Source organism: Danio rerio, chromosome 4 (assembly GCF_049306965.1).
Source record: "Danio rerio strain Tuebingen ecotype United States chromosome 4, GRCz12tu, whole genome shotgun sequence".
Classification (NCBI taxonomy): domain Eukaryota; kingdom Metazoa; phylum Chordata; class Actinopteri; order Cypriniformes; family Danionidae; genus Danio; species Danio rerio.
This window is the reverse complement of record NC_133179.1, coordinates 18,296,662-18,316,026: the sequence shown is the minus strand read 5'-3', so window position 1 is coordinate 18,316,026 and position 19,365 is coordinate 18,296,662. Positions and strand designations below refer to the sequence as shown.

The window sequence follows — 19,365 nt, the reverse complement described above, 5'->3', positions numbered from 1 at the left end:
CTTTTTTTTTTTATATAGTTTATAGAACAAACCATCATTATTCAATAACTTGCCTAATTACCCTAACCTGCCTAGTTAACCTAATTAACCTAGTTAAGCCTTAAATGTCACTCTAAGCTGTAAAGAAGTATCTTGAAAAATATCTAGTAAAATATTATTTATTGTCATCATGGCAAGGATAAAATAAATCAGTTATTAGAAATAAGTTATTAAAACTATTATGTCTTGAAATGTGTTGAAAAAAAATCTTCTCTACGTTAAACAGAAATTGGGGGAAAAAAATAAACGGGTGTAATAATTCAGGGGGGCTAATAATTCTGACTTCAACTGTACACTCTGAAAATGTTAATTTAATTATTCAACTCAATAGTTGAGATAAAAATATTTGGTGCTTTGTTGGGTTATTTATTTAATAACTCAACCAGTTTGGTTAAAAAATGTGAAATTCAACAGTCAACTAATTCAACTGACACAGAACAGCTGTATGTCAATATGCGTGCGTAATGTTGTTTCGGGTTATAAAGTTTATATTTTGTATGTTTAATATAATAATAATGGGAGGGGGGGTTGCTTTTAAAAATCGAATAATTTTTTTTTTAACTATTACAATTACCATATTTTATCCATAACCTACAGAAGAAACAAATATAGAGTTAATAATTAAATTAAAAAAACAGTATTTAAATAAAAAGCCATCTGCCTTTCAATTTTTGCGACCCCTCGGGTGATTACATTTTATTAAAGACACAGCATGTAAGTTTTTTTTGGCACCAGGTTCACCTTTCTGACAACTTCAAAAAAATGAATACAGGCCACAACTTAACATGGAGGATGATCTCCTAGTGGCAAAATAAAATGATGAATGGACTTGGGCCTATTGGTATGTGTGCGCCGTTGTGTGCAAGGTTTATATACTGTATTTATAACCACATCAGAGGATATTGGGGGTCGCGAGTCACTGAAACTGTTATTTTGGGGGTCGTGGGCTGAGTTTGGGAACCCCTGCACTAGAGTCTGGTTCAGAAATACTGTAGGCCAACTACAAATTGCTATAGTATTTTTATATAGTGTGTTTTGGGTATGTTTTCTTTACATGTAATATTTTTAAACTTTGAAATTAAGTTTTTTTATGAATAATATTAATATTTAATATAAATAAAAAGTTGTTTAGGTACAAAACTAAGTACTGTAAGCACCGACAGTAAACCGGCGCCCCTGGCGGTGAGACGCGCCACCGGAGCTGTTCAAATTTCCCGGCTCTGTCCTCTTCCGGACTGCTGTTTCCTGCTCCTCTCCGTTTATCTGCTTTCAACTATTAGGAACGGAGGAGACTGTCGTTTCCGCTCACCCAAAATGACTCTCCACACGTAAACGCCGCATTCTAATGCCTTCTTCTAAGTGGACACCAGGCTATTTGGACCAAAAGCGTGCACTAACCCTGCCAAAAGAGCGCTCATAATGCCCCAGTGCGAGTGTCCGGAGCCCCTGTCCGCTGTCCAGCTCAAGCGCCTGGAGGAGCACAAGTACAGCGCGGCCGGGCGATCTCTCTTCGAGCCGCCCTGTCAGATATACTGGAACTGGCTGGTCCAGCAGATTCCAACGTGGGTCGCGCCGAACACGCTGACCACCATCGGACTGGTTATTAACGTAATAACGACGGTCATTCTCGTGTATTACAGCCCCACGGCTACAGAGGAGGTGAGTTTCGGGCACAAGCAAAACTTTGAGTGACAGCGTGACGTGTTTCATTCTATTTAAATGCTCTGCCACGTCAGGGTTAAAAATAAACAATCACACTTCGGACAGCAACACTTTCGGTGATACTGACTGTAACGCATATTGTAAATATTTATCAGTTTATTGAGTAAATAATGCATTATGGAGGTGGTACACTGTCAGCAATACAGGTACAGAAGCTATCACGGTTGTGGTACCTGTTTAAAATGTTCTCTTTTGTACTCTATACGTTCACTTTAGGCACAAACGTGTGTAAAAAGATACAGTAACAGCTTTTGTACTTGTATTTCTGAATGTAGATATCTAGTGATAGTCTACCCAAACATGAAAATGAACTCATTTAATCTCTCTCAAGTACGTACAAAACCTTTATGAGTCTATTTTTACCCTGGACAAGATATTTTAAAGAATGTTGGGAGGAGGTAGCTATTGTCATCTATTGTAATGAAAGTCAATGGCTTCCAACATACTTCAAAAATGTATTTGTCTGCAATTAGTGGAAAATAGAATTATAAGACAAGTTAGAAATGAGTGTAAGCAGAGTAAGTGACAGCATGTTCATTTTTAGTTGAACTATCCCTTCAGGGCACTGTATACAAGCAGCTGCTTTATCAAATTTATTGACTGAATACACATCATGCAGATCACAAGGACTGCTTGTTATTTTAGCTGTTGAGCCTCTCTATCTGATTCCTGGGTGCACAGTGACCCCGTATCACTCTATGCATATGTGTGTGTGGACATACCCTGTGTCGTATTTCCAGAATCACAGACTATAGTCCACTGGCAAAGTCCAGATTGCTCTGTTTATTGCTGTGCAGTTGTGGAGATTGCTGCTGAATGCACAACTTTAACCCACCTGTTGCCAGGCTAGAACACAGATAAAGGGGGCTTAGAGCAAACTTTGACCCAGTGGCTAAAGGAATTGGTCAAGTCAGCCAAAGTAATAATAGCCTTATTAAAATATAATATAGTGAGAATATTTTAATGAGGCAGTATTGTGTTTCACATTCAATTAACATTAAACAAATAATACATTATGAAATTAAATATGAAATCTCACATACCTTAATTTAAGTTGAAACATTCTGTACATGCATTCTTATATTATACTTTATATTATATTACTAAAATCAACACTTTTCTCCATAAATGAATGCTTTCATTCAGCAAGAGTTTTAAATTGGTTATAGTAAAACATTCAGGTTAAAATATATATTAAAATGAGAACAAAAAATATATAAAATTGAATAAAACAAAGTATTATTTGATTATTATTATTTTTGAGCATCAAATTGTCATTATTAAAGGATTTCTGAGAAATTGTGTGACACTGAAAAGAAAGTGGTGAGAGTGCATCTTTGCTGGCACAGGTGTAAAATGCATTTTACAATATTTCCAAATAAAAGTTACTTTAAATTGTATCAGAGGTTCACAACATTACTATTTTTACCACATTAAATATTTTGAAAATTCTTACCGACCCCTAGCATTTAAATGTCACCAAACGTACAGGACCAAGGCCAAATTAGGACCTAAGAAGAGACGTATATAAATATTTCTCTGACTTATTCAAAATCAACACATTTGGGCCAACATTGAAAAACTAAAAAACACTTTTAGTGCGTTGTTACTAATAATTTAGTGTATGCTTTACAGTAAATGATCAGTAATGCAATCTATGCGATTATCAAGGCCAAAATAATGTACTATATATAGAAACATTAACAGCATAGTAAAAAGCAAGTCCAATGGATCTCTTTTTTTATTTGGCCAATGCATTGCATCACTGCATTAAAAAAAAAAAAAGGAACACTTAAAACCTTCAAAATGCATCAGTTTTTGACAATAGCTACAGCTACAGCCTCAGTGAAAAATAAATTCCTTCATTAAACAAGTATCTTTTACAGAATAAGGCAGAAATCATATTTTAATAGTAGCCTATTCTATACACTACTAAGGATGTCCCGATCAGGTTTTTTGTGCCCCAAAAACCTGAGTGAATCCAAGTCGAAATCATTTGATTTTGAGTATCTACCGATATCGAAACGCATTCAGATACTTCTATAATGCATAAAAAAGATCCAGGATGTTCCTTATTTTTTATTTAATTCACAATATTTTAACATTCAACAAGTCTGCACTTCTGAGGTAGCTTGAACAATCAAGTAATAAATAACATTAATTCTTCACTTTTGGACTTGAGTACACACACACACAAATATATATTTATATATATATATATATATATATATATATATATATATATATATATATATATATATATATATATATATATATATATATATAAATACTTATCGAATTTAAAAACAAATAGCACCTGAATCAGTAGGTAATCACAAGTGTACATATCTCACAGTTGGCTATGGCAATGTTGTCGTCATCAACATTATAATACCTCCAGACCACAGAAATACTTGCGTTTTCTGCTATAAGCTGCTTCCATGTTCTACTTTGCCGATTCTGATGAAGTCTGAAACCGTTTGTTTGGATCTGGACACCCATACACACTACAGTGATTAGGGGATTGACATTACATAATAAATGTGCATTGCCTTATAAAACACCTAAAATGGCTTGAAGAACACAGATAATCACATTTTTGCAATCGTGAGCTGGATCTCTGGATTTCATGAATCAAAACATTTGTATGTACAGTCTGTGTTCGTGTTAGGGATTTCCTGGAAAGCTTTACGTTTTAGTTTATGAGTAAGATTTATTTTTAAATATCATGTTTGTCATTTTTATGTTGCAGCACCCCTTTTAGAATGAAAAATTTATTATGGTCGATACTAGGGCTAGTCGATATTTAGGGGAAAATAAACCACACACTGCCATAATTAGATATTCTCCTATTTATATCACAATATTTCACTAGAATAAATATAATAGCTCCATTTTGGAAAGAATTAATATTTTATATTGATTTGGATGACTTTTTAGAGGAGTGCATTTGCATAAAATATAAGAAAATACCGGCATAGTTAAATACAGTAGAGCAATGATACAAATGAAGGAGTGTAACAGTATTCAGGTTTCAGAATAAAATAATCAAATGTACAATAAAACTGTATAGTCTTCAATATATAAACAACCCAATATGATTAATCTTTGCTAAAGCCACAAATATAATAATTTCTTGTGCCCAAATATTTAAACTTGCTTAAAATGTTAAACAAAGACTCAAAAAAACACACACATGCACACACAATTGATAAACTTTCACTTTATTATGGTTAAAAATAAAACCAGTCCACAATTCTCACGTGATCTGAACTGGTCCTGATCAACTATAATCCTGACTCCACATTCTGCAATGTGAATATTGTGATTTCGGTGCTAAAACCATATACTGTGCAGCCCTAATCAATACCGAATACATCTCGATTGATACCCCTAATATACAGTATATTAAATATACTGTACATCATCAATCATGTAATGTCTCTGCATAGACCTGAAATCAGGTTCTGTCCTAAAAACAACCTGACAGATTTAGAAAACACACTCATAGTGACAGACTCAACAGCGAGAGTCATTTTAAACATTTAAGGCCTTCAAGAGTTGCGATAACACTCTCTCTCTCTCTCTCTCTCACACACACACACACACACACACACACACACACACACACACACACACACACACGCACGCACATGTACACATGGGATTTGTTCAGTTTTGTGAATGTGCAATGAAAGCAGATGGTCTGTAAGTAGTCTCTCACTCTCTGGGAAATCGACCCACTAGGCCACATGGACTTTTGCCCATATCAGACACAAACACACACAGTAAAGTTGTCCTTGATATGAAAGTTTCTCTTTTCATGAGGGTTTTGTCATGATTAAGAGCCATTATAAAGTGTTTCACAATGTCTTCATATAGTATTTTGCGTTCTTTATTATTGCATTTGTTTACCTACTATATTTCAGTTAATATACTATTATACCTAATATATTTCAGTTAATATAATCTTAAATTAAAAATCCGATTTTATTGTTTTAGAGTTATATAAATAATAAAATGAGAAACTAGGCTGAGAAACTGAGAGTTAAAGCCAAGGAGGCAACAATCTAGGCCAGACAGTTACGCCAGTCTTCTCTTAGGAATTGAGTCATTTTACATTTGTAGCTACAGTACATTCTCCTTTCCTTCTATATGATTTGATTATTCTCAATCGGCTTAGTTACCTTTGAATCTTTTGTATGACTGAAGATTACTTTTAAAACAGTCAAAATACTCTAGCAATCATAATGGTATCTATTAAAGCAAACAGCAGCTCTTTTGTGGCCATGTTTTTGAATCATGATTAAAAAACACAAGCTTCCTATATCTACAGTTTAAGTTAAAATTGATAATATTCTTTCCTGGCACAAGAAACTTGAAAACTTAAAGTAATAGTTCACCCAAAAATAAAACTTCTGTCACTGTTTACTCACTCTTTACTTGTTTCAAACTGCTATGACTTTTTTCCCCCTGTTGAACACAAAAGAAGATATTTTGAAGAAAGCTGGAAACCTGTAACTTAAATTTGCTACTATAGTTGCCCGTTTCCACTGAGTAGTACATTACGGTGTGGGTCAGTACACTTTTATGCCCGTTTCCACTGTCAAATACTAAAAAGCAAATCATAACATACCATTTTTTGTCACCCTTTCCAAAGGGTACGTAGCACAACAAAAAGGTACTAAAAGGCGGAGCCAGATGCGCAGCTGAACACTATTGGTTTACAGAGAAATGTCACTATGGCATGCACAAGCCAGGAGAATGAAACAAAGGAAGCGCCACTTTTAAATACACTGCTGAGGAATTAATCCGTAATAATATATACACATAAGCCATGGTCGCCCTAAGCTCAAACAAACCTTGACCTCGTTTTGATGAACAGCAGAAAGCCAAGAAGAAGAACAGTATCTGCCTTGTGTCCTGTTGTTGTTAACGAGGCCATGTAAAAGTGCGAGTGGTTGCGTGCGCTCTCTGCCAGTGTATATTTGAAATAACGAACTTGAGCTCATGATACATGGATGCGATTACTGAAGTACGGATTCTCACAGCGAGAGTGAAGTGCGGAAAAACAAAGGAGAAGCCTGAAAAAACAAAGGAGCAAATGATTCTTTCAGCAACCCAATACATAATCAAACTGCCATGTTCAATTATTATCATCGCCTTTTAGACTATTATGAACTCAGAATGACGGAATTACTTTTTAACAAGATGTTAACGTTACATGTGCTGGTGAAGAATAAAAATGAGAGGTATGTACTGACTGTATGTTTCGTATCATTTATGAAACCAAATAAGGTAGATTTATGTTTTGCGCATTTTTTAATTGTAATTGGTAACATTTCGCAGACGTCACAGTAGGCCATTTCGAATTGTTATTAATCTGCAGCTATAATCAAATTCTGTTCATAGAAAGGCTAGTAATTAACATTTACTTATACATAAGTTATGTATATAAGGCATTTCAGAATCAGAAAGACTTTTATTGCCAGGTATGTTCACACATACCAGCAATTTGTTTTCGTGACATAGCTTCAACAGTGCAATAGAATTACAGAGACAGGACAAAAAACAGATAAGTATATTTTAAAAATAGTAGTGAATGCAAATATACAAAATGAAAGCTGTATGTGCAGCTAGCTATATTATTATTTACAACGTTATATGTGCAGCTGTTATGTGCAAATTGGCATGTAAAGTGTGCTGTTAAATAAAGTGTATAAAGGTGTATAGCAAGTAGTTATGTTGGTTCTGCAATTATTATCATCAAGTGTTCATGGGATGGATTGCCTGAAGTAAGAAACTGTTTCGGTGTCAGGGTGTTCTGGTGCACAGTGCTCTGTAGCCTCACCCAGAAGTTTTAGTTCACGATGTGTACACTTTAAGCAAGTACTAATGTTACCCTTTATCAGTGGTGAAACAAGCCTGATAAAGAATAGCCGTACCCTACCGAACCGTACCGTATTGTACTGTACCACTCAGTGGACATGAGGCAAAGAAGTCAATGTTTACAGGTTTTTAGCTTCCTTAAAAATTTTTTTTTTTTTATGTTTAATTGAAGAAAAAACACTAGGGTTTGGAACCACTTAATGGGTGAGTAAAGTTTCATATTTTAGTGAATCATCCCTTTAAGTGGTGTCTCTGAAAATACGAATTGAACGATTCGTGATCTGGAAAAAATGCCTTTGTGTAGTCAAACAAGTAGAACTGGATCTTCATTATTGTTAGTAATTAAAGTAATTATCAGTTAAAAATTGGCATGATTGACTTTGTTAGGTGTGAAAAGTTCAACTGTCCAGGTTAATTCACAGACACAAAAAAGTAGTTTTGCTTAGCTGGAATGCCAGTTTGGCAGAAACCGATAATTCTTTATATGTCGAAGCCTATATATAGACCAAGAAATAAAATTATTGATATGTATTTTTCTGAGGTTGATTACATAACCAATGACTACCAATTATAACTTCTTGAAGTATTATTTTAAAAATGTTTTAAATATTCTAGATCTTAAATCCTCTTTTCCTCACCTCTCTCTTTCTCACACACAACCAAACTGCCATAATACAAACCTTAAAATGCACAAAAATACAGATCATGTGAGAAAATGTATTATATATCAGACACTTCATTTTCTTATTGGAGTGATACAGATAACATAAAAACACTTATCTGCCAATATTAATATGGCCACCAACATCTCATTACAATATTCTGTTTCAGACTGAAATTCATCACAATAATAAGTCAGTAGAAACATCTGGTTTATCTGCTTGTTAAGTGGTGACATGTTTGTGATGTATGTATACTGTTTCCGGGTCCAAGCCGCCATTCATTTGAGTGGAGAAATCATTCGTTCATAATCACTTTTTATTCCTATCACACATTAAAGTTAATTTTATATAAAATCATAGTGTACACAACAATCTCTGGGTTTGCTGCATAACAAATACCAAAAATGTAACAATTTATAAAAAATTAATCACTTTCTGGCCATCAGATATTAGGCATGGACATATATACTGCGATCGTGATTTTCGAAAGCATTAAATCGCTTTGTAAACGTTTATTATTACCATTTCATGAGTCTCCCCATTCAGTTGAATAGAGTGCTTGGACCCGGAGGCCGCTTCGCGTGACATCACACTTAACAACAAGAAGTTACACTTGATCAATGTCTGTGTACCAGTTTTCATTCAGATCTACCATTTTTAGGTTCCAGGTTGGGCTTTCTTTCTCAGCGCCTTAGGCCTCTTCATCTACCAATCACTGGATGCCATTGATGGAAAACAGGCCAGACGGACCAATAGCAGCTCAGCTCTAGGAGAGCTCTTTGACCATGGCTGTGATGCAGTTTCTACAGGTAAAAACTGCCAAATGGTCTTTCATTAATTAGATTTGGCACGTATTATTAAGTGTTTTTAATATTAACATCGGCATTACTATTGCTTATATTTAAGCCCAAAGTAGGAAGGTTTATCCTTGTCCAGTGTCTGCCGTTTTATTTCTGAATTTCCAATCATATTACATCTTTTAATATAGAATTGTGGGTATATTTCAATCACATGCACTTGTTGATGTTTGGTCTTCAGTAGTATTATAGTTCTTTTGCCACCTGTTTTATTTTCAGTACTGACACCTTGTGGACAAACGGAGTAGTTCAAAAACAATTGAAAGTGATTTTGGGAGTTAAACCACCAGGCATTTCACATAAATGTCAATTGTAAAACATAGACTACACTTAACTGATGCGTTTAACACACAAAAATTACACGGTGATACAAGGTGGGAAATATCAAGTCATCTAGCACAACAGCCCTACTGTATTTGAGACTGACAATAACTAAAAAAAAATACACTGTTTGGTGGACACACACACACTTACTGTTCACAATAATGTTTTTAAACACCAGATTTTGCAATTTATGAAAATGTAAAAAAAAAAAAAGAAAAGCTAAGCGATTGGCGTAAATCAGACATTTAGCGCCTCGCTATGCTGCGGGCGTTCTAAAAAGCATGGTGCTTCCATTAACAACAACTTACAAAAATACACTTGGCTCGGGGGGAAAACAAAGCAGTTTGGAGGACACGTCACGCAGCACACTTACTGTTCAATTTCACACTAATCTAACTCAATTTTAACTCAGATTAGCACCAGATTTTGCCATTCGTTTATTTACCTCTGCTAATGTGTATTTCCATCGCTCTAACTTGACTGCTCTTGTAGTATTTGTTGCAGTGGGAACGTGTATATGCTGTGGGATCGGCGCGTATCCTAACTGGATGTTTTTTTGTGGCTTTGTGGGCATGTTCATGTTCTTCTGCGCACACTGGCAGACATACGTGTCTGGAACGCTCCGCTTCGGACTGTGAGTGCATCTGTTGACAGTATATTTGACTTAATTTATTGAACTGTCTGTATGGGTTGTTTTTTAATGCTACTGTATTTTGTCACTGTTTCTGCAGGGTTGACGTGACAGAGGTCCAGATTGCTATTATAATCATGTATTTGTTGACAGCATTTACAGGAGTGAGCTTTTGGGAAATGAGGGTATGTTTTTTCAATACAGATTTGCTGCGCCTTATTCATAACGTTCATGACTTCATCCTCATTATAATCCCTGACTACACTGGAAGAGTCTACTGTGGCCAATCACAAAGTCCTTCACTTGAGCTGCAGTAGTTTTTTAAAATATGTTTAACTGAAACAACCCTGATTATAATAATAATAATAATAATATAGGTTAAACGTTTATTTTTACTCATTTTTATTCGCTTAACTTTTCTATTTTTTAATTATATTGTTATTTATTTTTTTACATGTTTATTCACAATACTAACAATAATAATACACTACAATATTTCTACATTTATATTAAGTTTATGTAAAATTGTATATGTTCATTTTTTCATTAACAGTTTTATTTACAGGTTTATTCAAAATATAATGATAATAAAAATAATAATTGTAGATTTCAGTTTGTGTCCATTTACATGTTTATTCAAAATACTAATAACAAAACTTTTAGGTAAAAAATTGATACATTATAATTTATCATAATTATTATTAATAATAAAATATTAAAACAATATAATATAAGACAATATAATATGATATAATATAATGTCAGTTATATAATATAATGTCATTTACGAACGGACATATAATCTGGCACTTCCAGTGTACACATGGTGTCAGGTAATTTATTTAAAAGGGTTTCGCAGACTGTAGTATAATTTATTTAGTAAAAGAAAATCTGTAAAAAGTCTGTGTTCTTTAAGCAGACCTTCTGTCTTTTACTCTCTGCCTCCTCTCTGAGGACAAACAGTCTAAGAACAGGTAAATATAGGTACAGTAAAAGCTGCAACCACGGCTATCAGTCTCCACCTACAGACATGATCTTGCAAAAAAAAAAAAAAAAAAAGAAAGCAGATGACATTTCTAACTTGCCCATTTTGTTTAGCATGCTCACAGCTTCAGCCCCGCTCCTTTCCCAGCATCCCATGCTCATGAGACACAAAATAACGGCTATTGTCAAATTAAGTGATTGCCATCCTCATTCTTTTTTTCAGGTGCCAGTTCTTGGTGTGAATTTGCAAACCTTTCCTATTCTTGGTATCATCGGCGGATTCCTCTATTCAACCTATAACTACTTCTTTGTTATTATGAACGGTGGCGTCGGCAAAAACGGCTCAACTGTTGCAGTAAGTCTATACTCTATAAAGCAGTTGCTTTTCTTCAGACAAGACACAGCAGAGGAATAGGGTTAAACAACTCAAAATGAAAAGTTCAGATGCAAAAAAAGCTCTAGGTGCCATATGAAATTTTCTTATAAAAAAAGCATTTTTCTCAGACACCGATGTCTTGATTCAGTAATTTCACTTTTATGATAAAGAGTAGGTTATTTTCATCAATTTTAACATGAAAGAACTGAACATAAGCATAAGAGGCAGAGAGAAATGCGCATTGTGGAAGAAAACTCTAGATAGCACTTGCATCTGAACTCTTCAAATATACAATTATGACCATACTGTATTTCCTCTGGTGATTGTTTGCTTTTGGAATCACTATCTCTTAGTAACTTAAAAAGTTGTCAAGTGTTTTAAGATAATGTTTAAACATGCACATGATGCATTCACTAAATATATGAGCAATTTTGCACACACACACTTGCACATGAAAACTGAATACATTAAACACAATGAAAGCATATTGGAAACATAAAGGAAAACATTGAATCACAACATGAAAGTCAAGTTCAAAATTGTAGTTAGTGACATATTATGGTTTTTATCATCTCTATCATTTGGAAAGTAAATATGTGTTAACAGCCATAAACAAAAACAAAAAAAATTGAAGAATAGAATTGTATATACAATTAGGCATATGGTATATGAACGTTCAGAATATAGATGAGAATAAAACATTTCCGCTGAAGAGAAGATTTATGCAGCAAAGTACAGTAACTTAGTACAGTAACCCACAACATACATGACTGGCAGGTGTAAAAAAAATCAAATATATCTCCTTAGTTTTAGTTTGTTTATTTATTTCAATATACCTTCGTAGTATATAGAGTGCAGGAGAATCTTATTTTTAGAAACTGCCTCTAAAATGTATTGCATGGAGGACCAGGAGTGCCAGTTAGAAATAAAACAAAGAATCAAAGGATCAATTGAATAATTGAAGCATAAAATTGTATAAAAATAAGCCACAATTTAAATGGACAAATAAATATGTTTATTTAAATTGTGTTTTCAAATATAATTTAATAAAGTAATAAAACAATGCTTGTAAATATAAATGTTTTAAAAGTATAAATACATTTTATTGTATAACTTCATTTACTGTATTTTATAATTGTTTATTGACAGTTTATAATGCTAATTAATCAAACAGTAAAAAAGTAATTGTTTTGTGCTCGTTTCATTTACAAGTGAGAGAGGGTTTAGCTCAACTTGAGGCTCCCATGTGTAGACTGTCCAATGGCATTTTTTAAAACTTTATCTTTATTTTCAACTTGACAAAAACATGTGGCAAAAGAAAAAGAAAATCAAGTGTAATGTAAATGTAATATAATGTATGTGGCCATACACACAAAGCGCTTCACAATCATGAGGGGGTCTCTCTACACCACCACCAGTGTGCAGCATCCACTTGGATAATGCCACAGGAAAACGGCACCAGTGCGCTCACTACACACCAGTTGTAGGTGGAGTGGCAAAAAGAAAGGGAAAAGCCTTTTCCAGGGGCCTTTTTAAAAAGCTTTTTAAAATGATTATACATTTTTACTGTTTGATTAATCTGTTTTAAAACATGAACTAAATAAAATTGTCTATGTATTCATATATTTGAAATAGATTTAAAAAACATTTATTAGGTGCTTTATTAGGTGACATTTAAAGCAATTTAATTAGACATTTAAATAAGTCTATTTATTTGTCCATTTCAATGTGATTTATTTACATACATTTTTATGCTTCAGTTATCAGATTGCTAATTTGATTCATCATTTTATTTCTAACCAGCACTTCTGGTCCTCCATTGGATTGTAATTGAATCTATAGGGACAAATTGATAATGCATGGCAAAAGAAACACTTGAGTATATTTTGGATGTTTTTTTCACATTAGACTGAAAAATAAAAAGCCTGAAGTGCTAAATTGATTGGAAAACAGCTTGTTTTTTAAGTTTACGCTTGTTAATGCCATAGCTTGCTTTGCAAGTTCTTCATACGACCAGTCCATTGCAAAAATGAATGTAATGCAATGCAAAAAAGAAAGTGGTCCATGTAGAATAACAGGTATACCTCTTCTTCTTCTTCTTCTTCTTCTTCAGGACACCAGTGTTTTGACTCCTGGTCTCCACATCGGACTCATTCTCACACTGGCTTTTATCATCTTTAAAAAGTCGTCCAGTCACCTTTTCGAGCACCATCCTTGCCTATATGTTCTCACGTTTGGCATGGTGATCGCCAAGATCTCAAATAAGCTAGTGGTGAGTGATGCTGAAGCCTAAAATCTAGTCAGACTCATCATTTGGCATTGGTAGATGTGAACCATCCACAGTGCGTCAGGGTGTATTTCAAGGTCCGTTTTGTTCTACAGGTGGCCCACATGACCAAGAGTGAGCTTCATCTTCAAGACACAGCTTTCATCGGTCCTGGACTGCTCTTCCTTAACCAGTATTTCAACAGCTACATTGATGAACATATCGTGCTTTGGATCGCTATGGTGAGTCATGACCGTTAATGACATTTTGATGTTTACTTTTTCTGTGATGTATGCTAGTTGTTGCTAGAAGAGATACAGCTGCGGCCAGTAGTTTACAAAAATTAAACCACAGTTACATTAGAGTTTGAGCATGTGAAATTCTGTCATATGGCGATGCAAAAAGAGGCAAGATTAAACAGGATGATTAGACATTAAAAAAGAGAGCGATTGCTCCATATTATACATACCTGTGCAGAGAGGTCATGTTGCATTCACATGCGTATGAATAAAAGCCTATAGACAAATTACCAACCAACTTCACACATGACACCAAATGGGTTACCGGTTGCAAAAAAAGACGGGTTGCAATAGCAAACATGTCATGTTGTGCGGTAGGATGCCAAATTCGAGTCCAAAAATAGAAAACGTAATTTTTACCGTACACCACACTGCTTTTAATGCCAACCGCAGACGTCTTTAGTTAAAAGGGACCTGAATTAAGAGACGACCTAATTAAAAACGCTGGACTCTGCAGTCCTCATTTTATATCAGGCAAGTTTACACTATGCTGAATCATACACATTACTTATTTTTGATTGCAGCAATGATTTCAGCAAAAACAGTTACATATGGTTAATTAAACTGCGGACACTGAATGCTTAGAATGAAACGTGAAAGTGTAAGATATTAAGGTAAACTTGGTTTTATATTCACACATTCATTCAGTGACAACTTGTGACACACTCCCTATATTGTTGACCATGGCACTTTGAATATTCGGTCTGAAATAACCTTCAAGTTTAACTTAAAAACAACACTAACACTGTTTATTTGACTGTGAAGAATGTTGTACTTTGATAGTCATTGACTGCTAATATGATTTCGCTATTTAGAGTTTGCAAATAATACTTTTTTGAAATTATAATATTAAGAAAAAAGTCTGAATGTGCGAATATAAAACCAACTTTACCTCTGTGTAAGTTCACATACCCTGCCGTACAGGTGCAATTCGCTGTCAGAATGCAGTCGTTTCGATTGTTGATGATTAATTACCCAGGTCTTGTATAGCTCGGTCTTTTTTCCTTGTCTTTGGCTAGGCAGAACGTCTAGGCAGAACCCTTTTTAGCACTATGAATATTTGAAGCTGGTAATCACGGAGCATTATTTCTTGCACATGACCACACAGAACAAAACTGTTGGCATTCAAAGACTTGTAGGCCTTTAACTTCTCTCTTGTAAAATCACTTGCAGCTTCAATGAGATAGTATGTTTGGGGCTGGATGCTTGGATATTTTGTCTTATCCAATATTCATTGAGAGGGTGCTACAGCAAATAGACCTGTCAGATGAACGCCGCTTACTTTAACGTTCATTTTGCCGAATTAATGTGCTTATTACTGGATGACAAGCTGTTATAATACGCTAAAAGCATTATGCAAATAATATATATATATATATATATATATATATATATATATATATATATATATATATATATATATATATATATATATATATATATATATATATAAATAATATGTAATCAATATAACTTATTTTTAAGACAACAACAAACTGCACCGCACTGGTTGTCATTCCCTTGCTGTAAATGCTAGCGCTCCCATTTTTTTTCTGCCACCTTTCTGCGCGTGCATCCTGAATGTTTACAAACATGGTAATTCATCTATAGGGTGAAAAGTGTAGGGTGACCGTAGCTTTAGTTGTATTAAATGACCTATTAATTGTATTTTATTACATGCACTCTAGCCCCAAACTAAACAGTAAACTAAAAACTGTAATTTTAACAAGACTTATTTGTAAAATTATATTTTATTAACGTCTATTCCTACCCCAGCCCTTACGGCAATTTTAAAATATATATTTAAAAAAAAAGAACTATATTGATGTGAGTATCTGTGGATGTATCCCATCTAGACTTGATCATATATGGTGAGCACTGCGGGGTAGTGACTGATCGTGTGTAATCTGGATTATGTATTTAGATTAAAAAACCCGATTACGTAAGCAATCCATAATGGCGTTGCATATAATTGGTATAATTCACCAATTATAATTTGCAATTTTAACTTTCGTAAACATTCTACCGTGTTGTTTAGTTTTGAAAATTTACAAAATAGGATGGGTGTTTGAATATTGTTTTAACTTTTTTTATTTTTGCCTGATAACCATTCTAATGTTTGCGGTTATTTTAAGATTTTAAGACAGCTAAAGTAGTTACAGGCATATCTTTACCGTATTACAGTTCCATTTCACTGCGCTAAATTATTTCAGTTATTTTATAACCTACAGTTGTCAAAAATATCATCAAAACAAAAAGAACGCTTTGGATGTGTAAGAAACTAATACTACACAAAGGAGCTGTTTGGAGGACAAAAACCTGACAAATCTTGAAAGTGTGGTAACTAGGGAAGTAACGATTTACCAATCTCACGATTCACGATATTAATCTCAGGATTTTTTAACAAAATTATTTGAAACAAATTTTTGTCTGGTGCACTTAGACTTTATCGTTGTCTTTTAACTCTGCTCCCCCACCTCTTTCTAACCACTGATGTGCAGGTAGCACCTGTTGCACCTCTGTTCAAAAATATATCACGATTCATTCAACATTTGCATCGATTTGAATTGTCACATATTTGAATCGATTTTCAACCGACTCACAGTGAACCGTTACATCCCTAGTAGTAACTACCAAAAGCTAAATAATTCATTCTCGTCTGTTGAATTAATACAAAATAATGCACATCTGAGGTATATTTATTCCTGTCGACAAGTTATTCCTGACAAAATCTTTTGCAATCCATTGTTTTGTCTCAATTCGCCTGCTTATACTATGTCCTAAAAGTATGCACTTTTCTTTTTTTGTAAAAAAAAGTCTGTACTTTAGAGTGCGTAACAGAAGAGTTTGCAAGCATTGGCACATACCTCATTAATGGACAGTTATGTTGCTTAGTTATGTGCTCTGTCAATTAGCTTACAACATTATCCACATTTATTTCATATTTAATTTACTACTATACTGAAACAGTTGCAGTAGCAGGTTAATTTGCCATTTACAGGTCTTTAATGCAAGGAAACCACATCAGGTGATTGTAGAATTATATATTCAGAAGTTATTGACCAAACATGACTTCACATAGTAGTTGTTGCAGGTGAAATACAAGGTGAAATAAATGTATTCCAGAAAGCTAGATAATAATTAAGAATCTCTGAAACATCTTTTCCAAAGCCTCTCCACTTACAATGCATCGTGTTGAAACTAAATAGGGTCACTCATATTTCAGTAAATAAATAAACATTTACACAAAATGTATAGAAATGTGGCGACACACAGATGAAGAGCTGCTAGAGATGTAATAAGGTTACGGGTGTATGTTTTTAGAGCAATTTATAATCACTTGGAACAAGGGTCAACCAATAAAAATAAAAGACCAGAACTATGCGTTTTATAAATGTAATTGACATTATGTTATTGAATACGTTATGTTTTAGTGTTGGTAACCTGCTACAACAAGCTCTGAGTGAGTAGGGTAATATCATTATCTCCCTTACGGTCTTGGAAAACAAACTTTAATTCATTTAAGTATCTTTTCCCAAAAAATTGTCCTTACAATAAAATAGTTTTTATATTATTACTACTTTATGTATTATTATTTTATTTTTATTTATTGTATTTTCATGTTATTATTATTATTAATGGATTAATAATATTAATAACATTATTATCAAAGGCTGAAATTGGGATGTAAAATGTTTGCTTTGCTTACATGATTGTAATATACTGTGTAACCTGTAATAATATGCAAACTTTATAAATATATTGTTAAAAAAATTATAATAAAGAAATCAATAAATTGACATTACACCAAGTCATATCACCGTATCATCAATATTGTGCAGCTCTAAAAGTATTTTTGACTATTGCATTTTTTTTAAGCAAATAGCATCTGTGTGAAACTAAATGAATCCGTCTCTCCTTAAATGATATAATGTTTAGGTGCTGTCGCTGGTGGATCTGGTGCGTTACTGCACAGCCGTATGTCTGCAAATCGCCTCTCATCTACGGATCCGGGTTTTCAGCATCTCCCCACAGGGTCATGCGCACAAAGACTGACAATTTGCCCGGCGGGAGGAGGAAGCGGGATCTAAGGATGAAGACATCATCCCGCTTCTCAAACTAGAGCAGGAGAGTTCCAACAACCAAAACCAAGACTGCCTTGACAGCGTCACCACAAAGACCAACTAACACAACTGAACATTTAATCAGGTTTGACCAGACCATCTCTAGAAAAACCAGCTCCACACTGTTGTACACACTAGAACATCTCACTGGATGAAAAGGAAGAGTTTAGACCCGATCAAATGTACGAAATGTGGCCAGAAGGCAGCTTTTGTCTAGCCTTGAAAGGGTTTATTCTGTGCAGGAACGCACTATAGATTTATTATATTTCAAAGGATACAGAGGGAATTTGGTTAATAAATCAATTTGAAATTGAATTGGTTAAAGTTCGCATTAAATCACTTCTTAAGTATTTCTCATCCAAACAAATTGGTCAAAGACAAAGATGCTAACAAATAACCAAAAATAGAGTGAATAAAAATTATGCAGGAAATAATTTGGTTTCACAGAAGTGAATATAAATAGAATGTGTTTATCATTTTTGATAATGTCAATTTTTCACAAAAAAAGGGAAGCTACGACAGCAGTTTGGGCATCAACTGATGGAAATCTGAACCTAGTCCATATTCTACATCATATAATATCCATCATTTTACTTAAGCCCATGTTTTTAAACATCTGATCTTCTGAAAGTACTAAAGAGAGAAGTATTGCTAATGTAATTAGCATTTAAGACCTACATACATAGTCACCAAACTGCCTATGGTTTACATCCCAGAAGTCTTTTGTACCGTTTTTACTGTTAAAAAAGCAGCTATTTGTAGATCTTGTGACACTTTATATGAAAACTAATATCCAGAAGGAAAAAAACATTGCCCAAACAGTCATTGTAGCTTAAAGGAGTAAAAGGAAACTTTTAGTGATTGTCCAGTGATTACAGTGTATGTGTTTATTTAAATAATCTGACTGAATTTAGTGTGAAATTAAGTCAAGCCGGTTTAAAACAAACATACTAATTGAAGTTAATTGTCAAGGATTGTGGTTGTGTGTTGAAAACAGAGACTACTCTTCACACCATCCCCATTTTCCGATGAACGGAGCACAAACTGTTGCCTTTCGCTCTGTTTTGAGGGATTTTTGGGGTGAGGCTGTTGATCTTGTGTGCCTGTTTTATGATGCACTAACTCTGAATGCTTAGAATCATCTCCTCCCAAAGGGCTAATTAAAAACAATAAATTTTGTGTGATTTGAATA

General features: G+C 34.1%; 1 protein-coding gene across 1 annotated transcript; it reads left to right on the top strand.

The window, feature by feature from the left end:
• The first annotated feature begins 1,304 nt into the window (after positions 1-1,304).
• On the top strand, positions 1,305-19,365 carry chpt1 (choline phosphotransferase 1). The gene is given in 8 exon segments (NM_212624.1): positions 1,305-1,698; positions 8,974-9,121; positions 9,986-10,127; positions 10,225-10,309; positions 11,332-11,463; positions 13,598-13,756; positions 13,867-13,992; positions 17,989-19,365. Coding segments are annotated over 8 exon segments (1,149 nt in total). The 5' UTR covers positions 1,305-1,458; the 3' UTR covers positions 18,106-19,365.